The sequence below is a fragment of the Peromyscus californicus genome, unplaced genomic scaffold (genome assembly GCF_007827085.1).
Source record: "Peromyscus californicus insignis strain IS unplaced genomic scaffold, ASM782708v3 Scaffold_11__1_contigs__length_118956290, whole genome shotgun sequence".
Lineage (NCBI taxonomy): Eukaryota > Metazoa > Chordata > Mammalia > Rodentia > Cricetidae > Peromyscus > Peromyscus californicus.
This window is the reverse complement of record NW_026294402.1, coordinates 112289847-112308802: the sequence shown is the minus strand read 5'-3', so window position 1 is coordinate 112308802 and position 18956 is coordinate 112289847. Positions and strand designations below refer to the sequence as shown.

At 39.2% G+C, this 18956-nt stretch overlaps 2 protein-coding genes and 1 pseudogene across 10 annotated transcripts in view; 2 read left to right on the top strand and 1 right to left on the bottom strand.

Moving 5' to 3' along the window:
- The window catches only part of Zcwpw2 (zinc finger CW-type and PWWP domain containing 2), a 130153-nt gene that overhangs the window by 33578 nt on the left and 77619 nt on the right, over positions 1–18956 (top strand). Inside the window, exon 3 of the mRNA XM_052723678.1 lies at positions 1987–2146. Coding sequence (XP_052579638.1) covers positions 1987–2146 — 160 coding nt within the window. The remainder of the gene's footprint in view (positions 1–1986; positions 2147–18956) is intronic.
- Positions 2035–18956, top strand: part of Rbms3 (RNA binding motif single stranded interacting protein 3) — a 1493133-nt gene continuing 1476211 nt past the window's right edge. For all 9 annotated transcript variants that reach the window (XM_052723536.1, XM_052723582.1, XM_052723605.1 and 6 more), the window contains exons 1-2: positions 2035–2146; positions 9380–9623. The gene's annotated coding sequence lies outside the window, so the exon portion shown is untranslated. The remainder of the gene's footprint in view (positions 2147–9379; positions 9624–18956) is intronic.
- LOC128100889 (transmembrane protein 39A-like) lies at positions 8652–10595 on the bottom strand (annotated as a pseudogene).

Here is an 18956-nt window from a genome sequence, read left to right as displayed (position 1 = left end):
TGTGTAAGAAAATGTCAATTTAATACACAGGATAAATAGGACACATAGCAGTAATAAGCATGCTTTATCTGAAGGCAAAAAGTGGCCTTTTTGAGATACACATCTACTTCCTGTTAAATATTGAGAAAATGCAGTACTTGAAAATTTCAGTTTTCTTAGTCAGTGCTAAATTTGCTTGTTTGTTTGAGATAGGATCTCACTATGTAGCCAGGCTGGCTTAGAACTAGACATAGACCAGGCTAGCCTCAACCTCACAGAGATATGCCTGCCTCTGCCTTGTGAGTGCTGGGATTAGAGGTCTGTGCCACCATTCCCTACCTAACTTTGTTTTCATTTATATTCATAGTCAGGAAATTTCAAGATGATTGTTTCAGCTTCCTTTTGATACGGAATTGAATAAATAAAGTGAGTAGAGCAGGCATGGGTTTTCTCACATCAGCAGTTTTCAGGACTTGCTGTCTAATTTCCTGTTTGGACTCCAGATGGGGTATTGTTTTCAGCCTTTGCTTAGCAGTGTTGTCCTGGCCTTGAACTTCTGGCTGCTGATGCAAAGAAGAAAAATCAGGCGCTGGAGAGATGGCTTAGCAATTAAGAGTACATAGTGCTTTTGCACCTACACACACACACACACACACACACACACACACACACACACACACACACACGTATAGTTAAAAAGCAATGATTAAAAGAAATCAAAATTAGATAGAAAGTAGAAAAATAGAAAGCTATAGACGTGGGAACTGAGTGTCCAAAGGGAAAAATGAGCTCTGTAGAGGTTTTTGTCCCAATAAACATTGCATTTAAGTTTTACTTTATGTGTGGGTGTTTTGTCTCTGTACCACTTGTGTGCCTGGTACCTGCAGAAGCCAGGAGAGAGGACATTGGAACCTCTGGAACTGGAGTTCCAACAGATAATTGTGAGCTGCCATGTGGGTCTTGAGAATTGAACCCAGATCCTCTAGAAGAGCAGCCAGTGCTCTTAACTTCTGAGACATCTCTCCAGCTCCTAAACATATCTTTAAAGATCTTTTAAAATAAAATTTTACTTAGAGTTCTGATTTTTTTTTTTTTTAGCAATGTAGTGACTTGTCGACTGAGCAGATCGAGGGGAGGAACAGTTTAGAATGCTGGAGCTAAAGTTCTGCCTTTTCTGTCCTCTACAGTGTTCACACTGTTGGAGCAGTGAGCTGTTTTTCTGCCTGTCACCTGTTAATCTATCTGTTATCTACTTGCCTATAGCTATGTATCTATCATCTATTTATAATCTGTTACCTATCATTTATCTTTAAGCTATTATTGCTTTATGACTCTCTGTCATTTATTATCTAAAATTTATCATTTACCTATAAGCTATCATGTATGTCTATCTGGCATATCATCTATCTGTCCATCACTTATCTACCTATCACCTATATGTCTACCTATCACCTATCTGTCTACCTATCACCTATCTGTTATCTATGTATCTCTCATCTATCCATTGTCTATAATATCTAATCTGTCTATCTGTCTCTCTCTCTCTCTATCTATCTATCTATCTATCTATCTATCTATCTATCATCTATCATCCATCCACATAGCTTTCTCTCACTTTGGCAGAAGCCATGTCAATGGTTAATATTTTAGTAACTCATCATTTTTTGTGACTAGCATTAATTCAGTTCTACAGAGAATTTAATGTATCATTTCTCCCTTTTTTTGCCTGTCAGTTGTGTCCAAATGTTTCATATGGATTCTGGGTATCATTTCTTTTAGAATTCTTTTTCATCTTGTCTGTGACAGTATCAAAACATTTTATTGCTACAAAGATACAATTTATTACTTGTTTATTATCCTTGAAAGATGTAAGTAGGAATAAATTTATGTTTGTAGAAGTTGTTAAAATTCAAAGAAATAAGTTCAATATTTGATTGTGACAGATGTGTCAATGAGTTACTTATTTTTTTAAAAGGAATGAAACTTATTTTAACTTTTTTTTGAAAGTTGGCCAGGAATACTTTGTCCTGATCCTTTCAAAGGGAAATATGTGACCTATGACCAGGATGGAAATGTTGAAAAGTATCACATAGAATTTCTGGGTGACCCCCACTCAACAGCATGGATAAGTGCAACATTTGTTGGACTTTACAGTCTCACATTAAAGGTAGGTACAGTGACATAAAAACTTTATTCTTTTTACAGTTTCTCTTCTTGTAAGTTTTTTTATCTCAGATTTTAAAACATAGTTACATTTGGACTTATAAAAACAGAACAATGCATAGTATGCTTTTAAATTGAAATACGATATTTTTCAAATAAATTGTGGATATAAAATAGCCATGGGAGTTTAAAGCTTTTCCAATGGCAATGTAGTAAAATCAACTGAGGAATGCACTTTTTAAATGATTTTTTTAGATTGTCATTTTTAAAATTCTCCTGAGACGAAGTTTCTGCATCAGTCACAGGAAATTAATTATGGAGTACAACAAGCTTTTCGTATTTCAAACTGAGTATTTCATTACATTAACTCCTTTGGTGTCTTTGCACTGTTTTTAAACTTTAATTTGCACGTTACAATTAATTTATAGATTGGATTCTCAGGCTAGGCATGAGAGGTGAGCTGTACCCATTCCCAAGGAGTAGCCATAGTGCACACAAGCCAGCTAAGCTACCTGGGCTTAAGCCCAACACTGAAGTGTTTTATCTACAAACCATGCTGTCATTAAAAACCTGATAAAAAGCAGGAGTCATAAATATGGATATCTTTAACTCACTTTTGATTTTTTTCAATAGTGAGAAGGATATATTCAGGTCTATACCTCAATAAATATGTAGATAAATCATGTAATCAATCTCAGTAAAATTAAATCTGTGGTAATTTGAGATTGTTTTAAATGAGTTTTACTTTATCTTTGGCATATGTAGCATTTTTGTACAATTCAGTTGGAAAGCAGTTAGAAGGAAACTGAGTGTAAATCTGTAACCATGACAGACCACCACATGGACCTACTTCATGTTACTCAACCAACCACCTCACTATGAAGCCCCTTCTCGGCTCTCTCCTTTTGGGTGTATTTCTAGACAGATCTGCTGGTAACCATAGACAAAAGTGAGGACTGTGTCTTCCTTGTCCTCTCCTTCCTTCTAAAGTGTGGGGACACCTAGTTGCCCACAAAGCTGGATGCAGATGCTAGTGTTTAACAGTGTGGCAGGTAAGACTAAGGCATTTCTAAAATGCTATATTTAATTGTAAGCACAAAAGTCAAAGTATATTGTAAGTTATCAAATACACACTATCCTCAGTGTTGAAATTTTGTCAGGATTAATTTACTATCAATCCCTTGGGCTAGGGAAAAGTCTGATAGAGAAGATAGCCGAATCTTCTGGAATCAAGAGCTGTATGTTTTTGTTTTTAACCTATTAAAGGCTTCAGCAGAAATCCTTATACAAAGATCAGGAATTCAGAGCTGCAAATGCAAATTGACAATGCATGGATTGAGGATGGGAAGTGAGGCTGGAAAGGGTGGCTGCTTCCCTTCTCCCTTTCCAAGTCCCCAGCTGGCGATTTGTGTGGATGACTTGCTAGATACCTATAGGCTCTCGGCTCTTTCCTTGACTGTCATTCAGGCTCCTCTTCTGCCCTTAGCTCTCCTATCCCTACCTTTTTCTTCACTTGAACCTTTGAGATCGAATGAGGATGCCTTTGTGGGTCTCTTTCATTTCCAAAATCAAGTTCCTCAAATTCAGCTGTTATATGCCAAACTCTCCTACTGGGCCCAGATTCCCACTCTGGGTTATCTAAAGATTTATGCTCACTAGAAAGGGGAAACTGAGGGATGACAAAGGCCTTATTGTTTCAGTTGCTTAGGAAATAATGCAAGATCGACTTTGAAAAGGCTGATAAGCAAAGTAGAAAAAACGTCCCAAAACAATGCATATGAGAAATTGGTTGAAAATGATTAACTTCAAACAAGGAATAAGTGACATTTTCTGGTATTTTTGGAGTCATAGATGATACTGACCCCATCTTACAATGTTATTGCCACAGTCTCCCCGGGATTTAATGTTTGGTGATCCACTCTGACCCACAGCTCCTAGATAATGAAGTGCTAACTCTACATTGTGCTACCTTGGTTCTGAAATAATGGATGATAGACAATACAGGCTTTCTTAAAATTCCTTCTAGGGTGTGGGGAAGAGGGATGTAAATTATACAAGGTGTTTGATCAGATTTTTTTCTGATACCAGGTAAAGGAGTCTAGCCATAGATTGTTCTGTCTATAGCTGGCAAAATCTTATTTCAAAGCTCGGTTCAACAGATAATTAAATATTTTAGAATCTCCATTAACTATGGACTATACGTTTTGTAGTACCTATATAACATGAGGTAGAAATAAATTTGTCTAGAAAGGCAGTCTTATATGCATTTATCAGAAAATGAAACTTTTTGTTTTATATAATGAAAAATAATTCTTTCAATGCATGATTGTTTTTGGGTCTGCTGACTTAATTTAATTGCTGAGCTCACAGAAATACTCAGTTGCTGTACTGCCTCTACATACAAATGGAAGGCTTTCCTTACCAATAATTATTACACTTACTGATACATTGAGGTATACTCCAAAAAGAGCTAAAGGCAACATAGAGTTAGCATCTCAAGATATTGGAGCTCCAGGACAACCATAAAACATTAAATCCCTGAGAAATTTGGACAACAAAGTTGTAAATTGGAGTCCATATCATCTCTAAAGTACTGGAAAAATGTCACCATTCCTAGTTTAGACTGTAGACTTATAATTTCTACCAGTGTATTCGTATAGTCTTCATTAGCACAGACACCTAAAATTCATTCCTCCCATGTTAAAGAACACTTCCTTCTCTTCAGGGTTCGGGAAAAAGATTCTGAGATGATGAACTGGGAGATATTAAGGGTCTGTTTTATCTAGACAGTAACCACAATGGTAGATCTGTCCAGTATAACTAGTTTGATCTCTGGCGCATAGTAAAGATTTGTGACTTCCAAGGAAAGCTTGGGCTATATAGAGTTAATTTTAGTTAGCTTGTGGTTTTAGAGAAGTAGCAGCTACCGGACCCTTACCTATCCCTGCATCAGGCAGCTGTTACACAGTTCCTGGAGAAACTTACACAGTCCTCAATAAAGCAATAAATCCACGGGAATCTGTTTTAAGAAGTATTAGGGAAATTTATTAAGGTAAATTGAGGAAATACACTCACGAATACAGAACAGAGTAGACAGCTGAAGTAGTCCTCTGATCTGACCAGGAGCAAATCCACTTCGAAGGCAGGAGCAGGGAGAAGGGGCATGTGACCATTCTTCCTCTCCTTTTGAGAGGTCATGTACAAAGGAAGGAAGCACCACCTCCTTCAGGCCCTATCCCAAGGTCATGGGCGGAGCAAATACCACTACATTTTCCCTTTTTGTCTAATAAAGAAGGTTCTAAACTTAATGCAAACAATAAGAATGATTATCAAGTATTTTCCAGGAAAAACAAAGGGTAATAACATAAATAAAAATGGAACTAACACCAACAGGAATAACATCAAACAAGAAAGAAATGCTAAATGTCCTGAAATGTCCAGAACACAGGTAAATGGCAAATTACTGAGATTACTTCAATAGTTGTCCTATCTTGAAGATTCTAACTCTAGTACTAATATGTTCTCGCTAAGATACAAGAAGATTGTAACTGTAACTATCTAGTCTTCAACTCCATCAAAGACTTGAGAAAGAAAATAATGCCTGGAAAAATGGAAAATGCAAGCAAGCAATTTCCGAAATTCTTGTGAGAATAGACAGAGACAGCTGGCAGCCTGGACAGTCACTTAAAGTTTCTCAGCATTGTAGGGGCATCCAATTTGGCTACAGGCCTAGAATATCTGACAGACAATTTTCAGAAGCAGAAATTTTGAAAGACCATCTTACCTTGTCTTGACAGAATTCAGTAGTTGCTTTTCCTTGTGTCCTTTCTGGACGAGCGTTCATCTGTAAGCAGTCAAGGCAAGGGCAGTTCTTTGTCCAGCAGGCCAAAGCAAGAAGGAGCAAGAAGGAGACAAACTTCCAAACAGAAATGTCTAGAAGCCCAACATTCTCTCAGGATCAGATCCATGCTGCCAGGAGCAATCATATTTCATGTCAATAGAATTCTAAGTTATCAAAACATTTAAATGTCATATTCTCTAGGTCTATGAAGTGTTTGAAGAGTACCTATCCATCTGACCTATGTTTCTTTAAATCTGGACAACTTAACTAACATAACTATAGGAATGACAAGCATGGGTGACTATAGTTCTGTAAGTCTTATCTACCTAAATAACCTAAGGACTAAGGCTTCACATTAACAAGGTAAACAGTCTGTAAGCAGATGTACTGTATAAGGACAATGACCTTAAAATTGTGACAATACACAAAATATCTTAAACAGAGGTAGAAATGTACAATGCAATATGCAATGACAACAATATCCTTGATATGTATCAATATGCAAAATATCCTAAACAGAGATAGAACATACATGCAGTATGAGAAATATAATATTACATTTGTATCAATATACAAAATATTTCAAACAGGAGTAAGAATTTGTGTACAATATAATAAATATAGTTTTGTATTTATATCAATATACAAATTATCTTAAATAGTAATATAGGAATAATTTACATTTGTATCAAATATACAAGAATCCATATCAGTGCAAATTATCCAAGACTGATAGTTTGCTAAATCTGTTTACTAGTCCATACAATAATCTACCTTAATATCCTATACCTATCTATTCCCCCCCTTTTTTTTCTAAAGGAGAATACTGAGTCTAAATTTTATTGCTCCACCCCCAACCCTATAACCATCCATCCATAACCCTGAGAAAAATGAAACTTTGGGAGAGGGGGCATAGTTTTCTTAGAATTACTTCCTGCTCTTTAGGTGGCGACAGTGTCTCTGTGGGGTCCTGTAAGAAGGGTGAGAAATATTTGTGAGCACAGGAAATCTTTTGACTACATCTCAAGGTCAGCTGACCAAAAAGGCCCCGTTCCTAAGCACTGGGGATGTTTACTCTTCAGCATTGTCTATGATCACAAGGTTGCATACAACAAAGATGATGGCAATTGAGGTTGCTCCCCTTCCATTTTGCAATCTCTTTTCTCCTCAGCTGAAGTGGCTCCCAGTGTGGTAAGAGATCAAGACACTTTGTTCCTCACCTTGAGAACCCCACCTTTCCCCTCTCTTTTTAGGGGCCTGACATTAAAGATAAGAATGCTAAGATTCTAGAGAGCAACTGCACATACAGGGAAGTTAGAAAATGCCTGCAGTTAAATGGAAAGCTAATTTAAAAAAAATAATTTATTTTTATTTTATGTCTTGCCTGCATGTATATCTGTGTGAAGGTGTCAGATCCCATAGAACTGAAGTTACAGACAGTTGTGAGCTGCCATGTGGGTACTGGGAATTGAATCAGGGTCCTCTGGAAGAGTAGCCAGTGCTTTTAACTGCTGAGTTGTCTCTCCAGCCTGGAAGGCTAATTTTTGGGAGAAAGCCTGTTTTAACGGTGCTTAGATTCATGAACTCACTGCTTCCTAAAAGAAATTAGCAGACAAATTAATGAAGGAAATTAATTTATAGTCTGGCCAAACTAGGGAGAGAGATTTCTAGTTTCTTTTCTCCTCTTATGTAAGTGTTAAAGTTTTATAAAAGACAAAATAAAAGCCAGGAAATATATATGTGTTAATTTAAGTTGTCAGAACCCAGAGCATGTGAACTTGCTTTCTGGAATGCAGGTCCATCCTTTGGCTGACACCAGGGCTTCAATCTTTTATCACTTCCTCCAGCATGGCTCCATTGTTTCCACAGTCTAATAGCAGAGGGAGGGACACAAGCATCTCCCTTGTTAATATATCCTCCCCTGATAGCTATTGTAAGTCTACAGCTACCACAACTGAAAACAGACAGACAGAAGCCAACTTCTGATGAAAAGAGAGGATTTGGTTCCTAGAGTTACGTCGTTCTCAGATGTCTAGTTTTTTTTTTTTAAACAAAATCTTTTACTGAAGGGGTGACCTCTCATGTATAATATTCAAATATACTAACACATGAAAGATAACATCACTTTTTTTATGGATACATTTAATATCCCTTGCCCTTCCCAACTTTCGAAACATAATAGTATAGCTGGAGTTTTCTCCTGTCCTGCCTGGCCCACAGTCAGGACAAATCTCTCTCACCTGCCGGTCCCTCAGCCGCTCAGACCCAACCAAGTAAACACACAGAGACTTATATTGGTTACAAACTGTATGGCCGTGTGGCTCAGGTTTCTTGCTATCTGTTCTTATATCTTAAATTAACCCATTTCTATTCATCTATACCTTGCCATGTGGCTCATGGCTCACTGGCACCTTCACATGTTGCTTGTCATGGTGGCTGGCAGCGTCTCCTTTCAACCTTCCTGTTCCCACAATTCTGTTCTCTGCTTATCCTGCCTATACTTCCTGCCTGGCTACTGGCCAATGAGCATTTTATTTATACAGAGCAACATCCATAGCATAATAGTATACAAAATATAAAATATTTTAAGTATTATAAAAATCACAAGAAAAAAATAGATTGTATGAAAATATTTTTATCTGAGTTCTCCCTCATGTTGAGAGGCAGCTTAATTTGTTTTGAGTTCATAACTGTTGGGGGTGGGTAGGAGTATGCTCTGCCTAAGACTATCCTGTCCCAGAGGAGCTTAAATAAAACATAGTAGTTGCAGAAAAGGCTGAGTGTCATAGAGAGTGTGTGGTTCCACTTCTCTGACTGCAGCAAGGAACAGGGTTGGTAGAAGACAACACTGCCCTCAACGAGGATAAGCAGGTTGAACAGCCTTAACGGACAGTGAAACAGGAGATAAAAGCGGGCATGGGATACATCTGACAGCAATGCCACGTTGTAAGGTCCCATGACTCTATATAAACATCTGCTGTGCCGCACCAACACCCCTTGAGGCCATATTGTGTTTTCTGACCAAATATACTGTGGAGCATTGCTGTAGAACCCATGTTCCAACTTCTGCCACTTGCCCAGGTGAGCAGCTGACTTATGTAGCAAATCACAGTACTTGGATGGTAGCAGCTGTGTGTTGAGCATGACAAAAGCACTGATCCACACCATAATGAAATGCTCACATGACCAGTGCATGTGGTAATACTGGGTACTCTTTATAAAACACAGCAGGAGAAATACAACGTAGTAGGCACGAAGAGGGAGGTGAAGAGAACTTCCTTGATTCTGTGATTGAAATCTGCTTTCAAACATTCTACCTCATTGTAAATGAGATCAGGAGATAGGGGACAGCTGTGGGTGGGGAATAGGCGTAGCATTATTAAACTGTTCTTTTAGAGACTCCAGCAATAAGGAGAGGAAATCTTTGGATGTGGCCAAACTGCCCACATTGGAAGCACCTTTCTCTACTGCCTGATGCTGAGCCAAATAGTCTGTGAGAAGAAGATGGGTTCTACTATCTTGGTGGAAACAGCAGAGAGGAACATAAACACCAAATGGATAGCCAAGGAAGAGGAGATTGAGGACTGAATGGCTTCAGAAGAGATTAACCAGGGTCCAGCAAAGCACCCATCCACACAGAGTAAGTGGCACCTGTGTAGTGAATCATAGATGCTGTCTTTAAAAATGACTGGTCTTTCTCAGGTAGGAATCTTTTCTCTGAAATGAGGGCCGGTATGAGCCTTCTGACAAACATTGCTGTGATGAATGATACCAGGTGATAATCAATGAGATGAAAATTCAGTGAAGTACAAGATGCAGGATGATTGTATGGATACCACCACACAGTCTTCTAGATGGTGATGTACTGAATGAACAGAACAATCAGCATGTAGATGAAGAAAAGAAACTCAAAGAACAGGCTGTAATCTACTGGTTAGTCAGGAATTTGGCAATGACAAACAGGACCTTGGGTGGTTAAGGCTGTGATAGGTAGGACTGGAAGGCCAATAGCACTACCATTGCTGTTTCTCAAGCCTGTTCCATTGCCACAGCCACCACCAACCAGTCTGTATAGAAGGTAAAGCTGACTGGCTTAGCTGCTGCTGACTAGGATCTCTCCTTCTACTGGGCATGTCCAGGAACCAGTCAGTTTCCAGTGCCACCTGCAGTTGCAACCCAGGCTAATGGTTGTCAACTTATTTCAATTGCATGGGACAGGCCAGCCATGGAGCAGGATCCTTGGGAAGAGGCGGTGGTGAGATGTAGCAGCAACTCTCTTTGAAGCGCTCCAAAACAGTTGCCAGTTCGCAGGCAGGACACCACTGGAGAGTCAAAAAATCATGTCGGGTCTCTAGGTTACCAGACCCAGACTGGAAGTCTGTGACAGAGCTGGAGCTAAAGCCAGAATCAGAGCTCGTCTCCATCACTGCCTCCATCGCTCAGGAGCTCGATGTCCAGTTTTCAATGAAAATTCTTAAGACTGTAAAGAAATAGGGAACTATGGCCCATTTAAAGAGAAATAATCAACAAAAAGTACCCCAAAGAAAGACCTGATGAAAGACACAAGAGACAGGCTGTAAAGCAACTGCCTTGAAGATGCTTACAGAACTAAAGGAAGATATTGAGTCTATGAAATGTCATAGGAGATGGGTATATGGGAATATCAATAAGGAGATAGAAAACGAAGAAGCAAACACAAAAATCTCTCTCAGTCGCTTTCTCTCTCTCTGTCTCTCTTTCTCTTTGTGTACTTGTGTGTTTGTGTATTGCAGACATACATGATGGTGTTGATAGAACCTTTAGCCTCTAGCTTGCTGGCAAAGTATTATACCAATGAGTAATGTCTTCTGTTCATAAAAGGAAATACTGGAACAGACAAGTTCAGTAACCAAATGAAACATTTTTATTCACATTTTTATGTACATAAGAGACTAATTGACTTAAAGAATAATTTGTTTACACTGAATTAAAATAAGAAAGTAATTTTAATACCCTTAAGAATTGAAAGGGTTGGGGTAGAACCCTTGAAGGAGTGAAGCTTTTGTGTATTGCCAAAGACAGGCTGTTGTAAATTTAAATTTTGGTGTTCAGGACTCAGAATTTTTAAATTATTATTGTTTTATATTTATGAGTGTTTTGTCCACATGTATGTAAGTGCACAGTCTGGGTACCCTGTGTCCATGGAGGCCAGAAGAGGGTCCTGGAAACCCTTTTAACTAGATTAAGGATGGTTGTGAGCTGCCATCTGGGTACTGGGAACTGAACCCAGGTTCTCTGGAAAAACCTCAAGTGTTCTTAGCCTCTGAGCCATTTCTCCAACTCCCACAATTCAGGGTTTAAATATACTTTCCATGTTACTCACAAAGAAAACAGCTAAAAAGATAAATAGCAAGGGTGGATGGCCTGTCAGTCTGCATCCTCATCCTGCGTGATGTTGTTTACTACTTGCTGAGGTTTGTCTTATCCGTGTCTATAGGGAACATTTGCCAGAATTAGTCATTATATCCAAGTAGGATTTATCCCAGAATGCAATGATGTATCCACATATGACAGTCATCAGGGCAGTGTTCAATATTAACAGGATGAAGAAGAAACATAATTTTAACCGATGCAGAAAACTATTAGGCAAGGTTCCACACGCTTTGTGATAAAAACACTCAACAATTAGGAGTAGAAGGAGACTGCCTCCACATAGTGAAGTCATTTATGAAAACACTGTGGTAAACATCATACTCCCTGATGAGACTGAAGGCTGTTCCTGCAAAGGCAGGAGCAGGAGGCTGGTGTCCTCTTTTACCCATTCTAGTTAACCTGATCTTCCACAGGAAAGAAAGAACGAACATCCAAACTGGAAAGGAACAGGGAAATCATCTCTGTTCACAGAGAGTATGAAATTAATACAGATTTCCATGGGACACACACACACACACACACACACACACACACACACACACACACACTAGAAATAACAATGAAGCCAGGCAGTGGTGGTGCACGCCTCTAATCCCAGCACTCGGGAGGCAGAGGCAGGCAGATCTCTGTGAGTTCGAGGCCAGCCTGGTCTACAAAGTGAGTTCCAGGAAAGGCACAAAGCTATACAGAGAAACCCTGTCTTGAAAAACCAAAAAAAAAAAAAGAGAGAGAAACTAAGAAAAAACATAAAAAAGAAATAGTGGATTAAGCAAAGTGCTGGACACAAATTCAACCTCCAAATGTCAGTTGCATTTCTATACACTAGCTATAAACAACCTGAAAGGAAATCATTAAACCAATTCTATTTAATTATGTATGTGTGTGTGCGCCTGTGTGTGGGTAGATGAAAATGATTCCAGTACCTAAAAGGCCAGAAGAGGACATAAGATCCCCTGAAGTTGAAGTTACAGGAAGTTGTGAGCCACCCAGTAGGGATTCTGGGAACAAAACTCAGGTCCTTTGCGAGAATAGCAAGTGCTTATAACCCCTGAGACATCTCTCCAGCCCCTGAATTTTTTTAAATATTATTTTTATTACTTTTATTTGTGGTATGTGTGAGTGTGAGCATCCACAGAAGCCAGAAGAGTGCGTAGATCCCTTGGATATGGGAACTGAGCTCACAGCTCTTTTCTTGTGGTAGTGACTGGTTATGTTAGTGGTGTTGCTTTGCCATCTCCTTGGTTAGGATCCTGCCTGACTACATTAAACTAAAGCTCCCTATCAACACATAACGGACAGCGCAGTGCACAAAAGATAAAGGCATTTATAGTGTCAAGCTCCCAGGATTACTATGGGAGATTCACCAGTAATAGTACTGCTTCCCAAAGGCCATTCCTGTAATCTCTTCAGAATTTGGCTGAATGACTCATAGTTTGCTTCTAATTTCCCTGTCGATAAACATAGCTTGTTACTCCATAGTAATTTATCAAGTAAGAATTCTATAAATGAAACTACCAAAATGATTGGAGCACTAAATATAGCTTGTTCTGTGACTTGCTCTCCCACAAGTGTTCTGATGGCAACATGTACTATGATAATTCCAATAAGGAGAGAGAAAGAGGAGAGGGGGAGAGTAGGAGGGAGGGAGGGAGAGAGAGGTGGGGGGGAGACTATGTCTACACAAGGAATGGTATACATCCATTTTCTTTCTTTTTTTATTTTTAGTTTTTTTTGTTTTTTGTTTTTCCAAGACAGGGTTTCTCTGTGTAGTTTTGATGCCTGTCCTGGATCTCCCTCTGTAGACCAGGCTGGCCTCAAACTCACAGAGATCTGCCTGCCTCTGCCTCCTGAGTGCTGGGATTAAAGGCGTGTGCCACTACTGCCCAGCGGTACATCCATTTTGTACATGCAGTCTTTCAACAACCATAGACAGCCTCACAGCTTGACACTTGATTTATAGAGCTAAGGTTCAGACTGTGTCTAAAGGGCCAGCCAAGTGCTAAATGACAGTGTAGATATGTCTGAATCAAAGCTCCCATTCTTCTCTTTGTACATCCTGTCAATTCACACATGTTCAAGCAGTGGTTGGTTTTATTGTTGAATATTTGGTCACATTTGCCCTACAATGAAGAAAATGTTCACGTTTTCATTTCGGTGTACATGTTGAATGATGGCAGTACTTGGCCAACTCATTCTTCCCTTGCTGCTCAGTGTTCTTCTTTGGAGGACTAGAGTAAACAGTGAAGTTAACCACTAACTGTCAAGCCCAAAGCACTTGACCCAACAGTCAAACCTTACCAATCCCAGGTCCTCATCAGTAAAAGAGAGATTTATGATAGCACTGGGTTAGACATCTTGTCATTGTGACAAAAATTCTGATTTAAATAGTTTGTTTCATGGTTTCACACCACAGTTTTCTCTCTGTTGATTTTGGGCCCATCATGAGGCAGAACATCATCGATGGCAGAAGTATGTAACAGACCACTGTCTCACAGAGGACGAGAAACACAGACAAAATGCTTTTGCTTTTTACCTCTCCCCCCCCCCCCCACTTTTTCCCCCATCTGAGTTCCTAGCCTATGGGGTAATGTTACTCATGGTCAGAATGGATCTTCTTCATTAGTTACTCCCTTCTGGAATGCCTTCACAGTTAGAGTTGTGCTTCATTAATCTCTACGGTGCATGTTGGGACAATAGAGTAGACAATAAAGGCTGACTCACAAAGTAGTGGTGGGGATAAACTGAGATAGTATGTAAAGCATTTAGCATAGAACTTGGTCCTCTAGTAGACCCTCAGTAAATGTTAGCTGTTCCTTTAATGTCAAGTTAAATGTGAAGTTAAATTGCACAGTCTTTCCATAGAACCCTGTATGTATGGAGGAAATTCTAAAGAGACAGAAGGAACAATTAGGTGGAGACTACTCTTTATTAGAAATGGAGAGAAATAGAGCTAATGATTTTCTTTGAGGACTTAGCTGCAGCACATTCCTACTGTAGTATAGACAGGAGTGCTAGGAACTGTTGAAACCAGGAGGTAAATTAGAACCTTCACAATCTGATTCCATGATGAATGAAGGGTGCCACCATCAGCAATGCCTCAAGGACATTGGGACTTGTTTGATGGATTTTGTAAGGGGACAAGAACTACTGTCTCTCACTTTCTTTGTGACTGAGAGAAGCTACTTTCCTTTTCTCTATCTATTCAGTTTTTCTGATTCACTCATATTTATATGTGCTGAGTCTGCTGAATGAATAAATTCTCTACTTTATCTCCTATGAATTTAGATAGCTGTAAACTTGTATTGCATTAAAAGTTCAAATCCAAGCAATGTGAGCAACTTTGTTTAGAAAGTTTATAAAGTATGGAACAGATGGCCACCCCTCCCAATATATAAGGCTCACTAAATTGCCCTCAGAATTATAACCCCATGTGGGTAAAGTGAAGCTGCCTTTCAGCAAGTCTTCCAGGGGATTTCTTAGAGTAGGGAAGACTTGTGAACTAACTGATTGAGACATTCTTTCATTAGGTGTGGTGATATTTTATTTGTACTGAAATGTGATTTTATTTGTATGTTAATAAATAAAGTTGCCTGAGGGTCAGAGCTAATAGCAAGCCATAGAAGAAGCCAGGCGGTGGTGGCGCACACCTTTAATCCAGATCACATGACAGACAGATCTCTGTGTGTTCAAGGATACAGCCAGCATGGAGACACACGCCTTTAATCTCAATACCAACCATAGAAGATCTGGAGGTCTGTTTAGACAGGCAGTGACGAGGAGGTCATGTGGTTGGGTTTACAACCAATGAGAAGGCAGAGCAGAAAGTCAATAAAAAGGCAGATACACAGGAAGTAGGTCTCTTGCTGAGGGGAAGGACAGCAGTGGCAGGAAGGGTAAGAAGGCGGTTTTAAGTCTCAGCTCTCAGCTACTGCTCTGACCTCTTGGGCTTTTAACTCTGCATTTGGCTCTGTGTTTCTTATTTAATAAGACTGTTCATCTACAATTAGGGAGTGGTGAAGCCCCAAACTCATGTAACCCTAAGTTACAGTTGGATATATTAATAGCCTTTTCACTTTCTTTTCTTTAATTCCCTTTTGGGTTTTATTTTTGAGGTATAGTCTAGCAAAGGACTGGAATCTATCTATGAATTCAACAAAACCTATGATCCTTAAACCCTCAATAAGGCCCTTTGGATGAATTTTGAAAATAATTGCCAGAACTACCACTTTAGCTCAGAGAACATGTCCATGCATTGCATGGTTAACTGTCCTCTTCACTGTTTCCACTGCTCTTTTGAATGTCATTAATTAAACACCATCTGAGTACTTGTCTGTGATAACTATTACTGGTGTTTGTCCAGAAATACATTGTTCATAAAAAGCCAAACTGGTGTAGGTTAGGAAACAGTGGCCATGTATGTTACTGTTGTTTTAGAGCGAGACCTTGCTATCCATTAATCCTGCTACTTTAGTCATGTCAGGCCAGTCCTGACTCTTTAAAGACTCAGAACAAATGAGCACACACTTGTTCTCAGAATTCATTTTAGCCTTTCCATGTCACCCAGTTCTACCCAGCATTCCTGCCAACCAGTCAGCCTCTACAGCAGCAGGAGAGAGCTGCAGGCTAGCTGGGTACTAGCCTTTAGCATCATCTCCTGGGAGCAGGTGAAGAGATGGTTCAGCAGGTAAGAGCACTTGTTCTTTCAAAGGATCCAGGCTTGATTCCCAGCACTCACATGGTGGCTCACAACCATCCATAATTCCAGTTCCAGGGGTCTAACCCCCATGGGCAGTAGATACACAGGTGGTACGTAGATACATGCAGGCAAAACACTCATAAAAATCTAATTTTTAAAAAACATTACCTACTGGCCCAGTGTTGATTTTCTTTCTGCTTCATTCATTAATATATTACTACTACTTTATTATCAGTTTATATAGCAATGTTTATAATTGCTTTCTTGCTATGGGCTTAATTTAATTTTATAAAATAAAAATATTACAACTTGAAATCTGAGTGTATAACATACTTTAAACTGTACACACTAAAGTTGACTTGTTGGCTTGCCTTAAAATTCCCTTTAAAATTGTATTAACACATACATAACATAAAATTTATCAATTTAGCTGTATTTAATGTGCAACCCAATGGTTAAGTTTTTAACTACTGATTAATAGTCCTAGAACATTTTCCCTAGGAATATGAAAGCGTCATTTGGAAGGTACCATATGACACTTACGATGTATCTTGTAATTTCCAGCTTATCATGTATCTTATAATTTCTAGCACCACTTATCTTGCATAACACATGTTAGGAGCTCCTCATAAAACACCACAACACTGTCTTTAAGGCAACAAGCTGCTCACAGGGAGCTGCTATCACTCTGTAGTGCATACATTCCTTGGAGCTGGGTTACTTGCATCCTAATTCTAGCTCTGTCTTAATAGCTATGCAGACATGGCAAGTTGTAAACTCAGCCTCCTTATCTCTGAAGTGTAATAATACATCCCTCACATGCTTATGAGGGACTCATTAAATGAGTCATTTGTGAAGTGTTTAGGATGGTGCTTGGTGAAACTACATAAGCTTTAGATAGGTTAGTAAATTAAAAATAGTAATAGGCTCTTTAAATAATAGAACTTCTTTATAAATGAAATACGTACTCAGTCAATTTCTCTCCAGTGTGAAGAGTTCTTGTCTCATTTTTTTTTGGGACTGCAGAGGCTAAAACTGTCTTCTCTTGTGATCCTGACTCTGTTAAGGTAACCGAAGCTCTAGCTAGATCCCTTACCTGAAGCTGCATGGCAGCACAGCCAGGCCTCAGCCCAGGTTTTCAGAATCTGTCAGCCTGCTTGAAATTTGTGTTGTGTTATCTGCTAGTCTTCATAAGCATATGGAACTCATAATGAACTATTCTTTGCCAACTAAAAAATCCAAAAAGGCCTTCTGTCTGTTTAGTTTCGTCAACTTGATTAAGTGTGCCTTTTCCAAGGTAATCAGGGTTATGAGAGGCTGATTCTTCCCCTTAGCATACCATTCCTGTTCATCAACATGCAGCTGCTTGCCACATTTATTTAATTTCCATATCATATTAGCAATAAGTTGTCATTATTAATACAAGAGCTAGAGTTCTGATACTACAGTTTGCTTGTCATAGTTCTTCATAGTTGTTTTCCAAACTTTCTGTATACCATATTCCATTTAAAGCTCCCAAAATTGATATCCTGAACCTGCTTCCCAGGGACTCATGCACATATCTGTGGTTTCACCAGGTTGGCTCTCCCCTGTCTCAATGAACCTCAAGTTTATAGTAGATAATCTCCATGTTAAGTAGCTTTTCTCTTTGTGTAATGGAGGCAGGCAGACAGGATTGATGAGTGTGTGTTATGTTTCTTGTATTAACTTTGTGGAATAGTGGATGGGCTTGTGAGGCTCTGGGGCTACAGAAGCCAGACAACTTAGGTAAATTGAAAAGAAAGACTGCCTTCCCCTTCTGAACATAGTTGTCCCTGTGAAGGAATCTGATTTTCTCCCTACTGTGCAGCTGGGACCTCTTTGTCTCTCACGTCAATCTGCTTTCAAGTCTGTTAAATTAATGGCAGTCACGCATTGGTATAAAAGTTGTTTTCTGGAGCATGTCACTCCAGATGATAGACCAACCTGTAGTGTCAGATGTGGTTTCCTAAGAACAGAGAACCATAGATATAGCAGTTGTCACTTTCATCTTGATGTGACAAATTCGAAGGTATCCAAAACACTGTGTAAATGTATGTTGAAGTCTACATTAACGAAAAGCTTATCTAGTACCCAGGCGTTTTTCTGATCTGTCTGTTTGGTTAATTTTATTTAAATTACCTTCCTACTCCTCCACCTCCACTTCTACTGTTGTAGGACGCACCCAGCCAGGAGCTGGGTCTCCTGTACCCATTCATGTGCTATTGCAGGGCTTGTCTCCTCCGCCCTACCTCTAATCTTACAGGAAGCACTTAGTAAAGAAGGGAAATAGATCTCCTGGTGGTGTGATTTTCAGTATTTCAAGGCACACAATGAAAACGCACTGTATTCTCAGATTTTCTTACTTTGTTTCCGTTTATCCTCTAGTGCTCACTGCATCCTCATTATCTCCCAGTCTCATATAGACTATCAGTAAATGCAGCTTGGCGTTTTTATCAACCGATTCACACTTAGCAGTGGTATGTAAGTGAAGAACATAAATTGGTTTGATTTTTAAATCCTACTCAGAATTAGTAAAATTTGTGTTTATGTTTAGACCAAGACACAGGTAAATTAGATTTTACAAGCAACGATTGTTTCAACTAGCCAACAACTTAAATACACTTTCTAAACAATGAAGCCTTGATTATATGAAATAACCTTCCATCAAAGATGGCAGGTTACAGAAGGAGGCATCACTCGAAAGCTAAGGAGACCAGCAGTGTGGCTTCTGAGCACATGAGATGAGATGATGTGACTATGTTCTGGTTTACATCCGAGGACCAAGAATGCTGCTGTTGTCCAGAGGCTTCAGCACTGTGGTAGAAATCCGTTAAGGAAGACAGG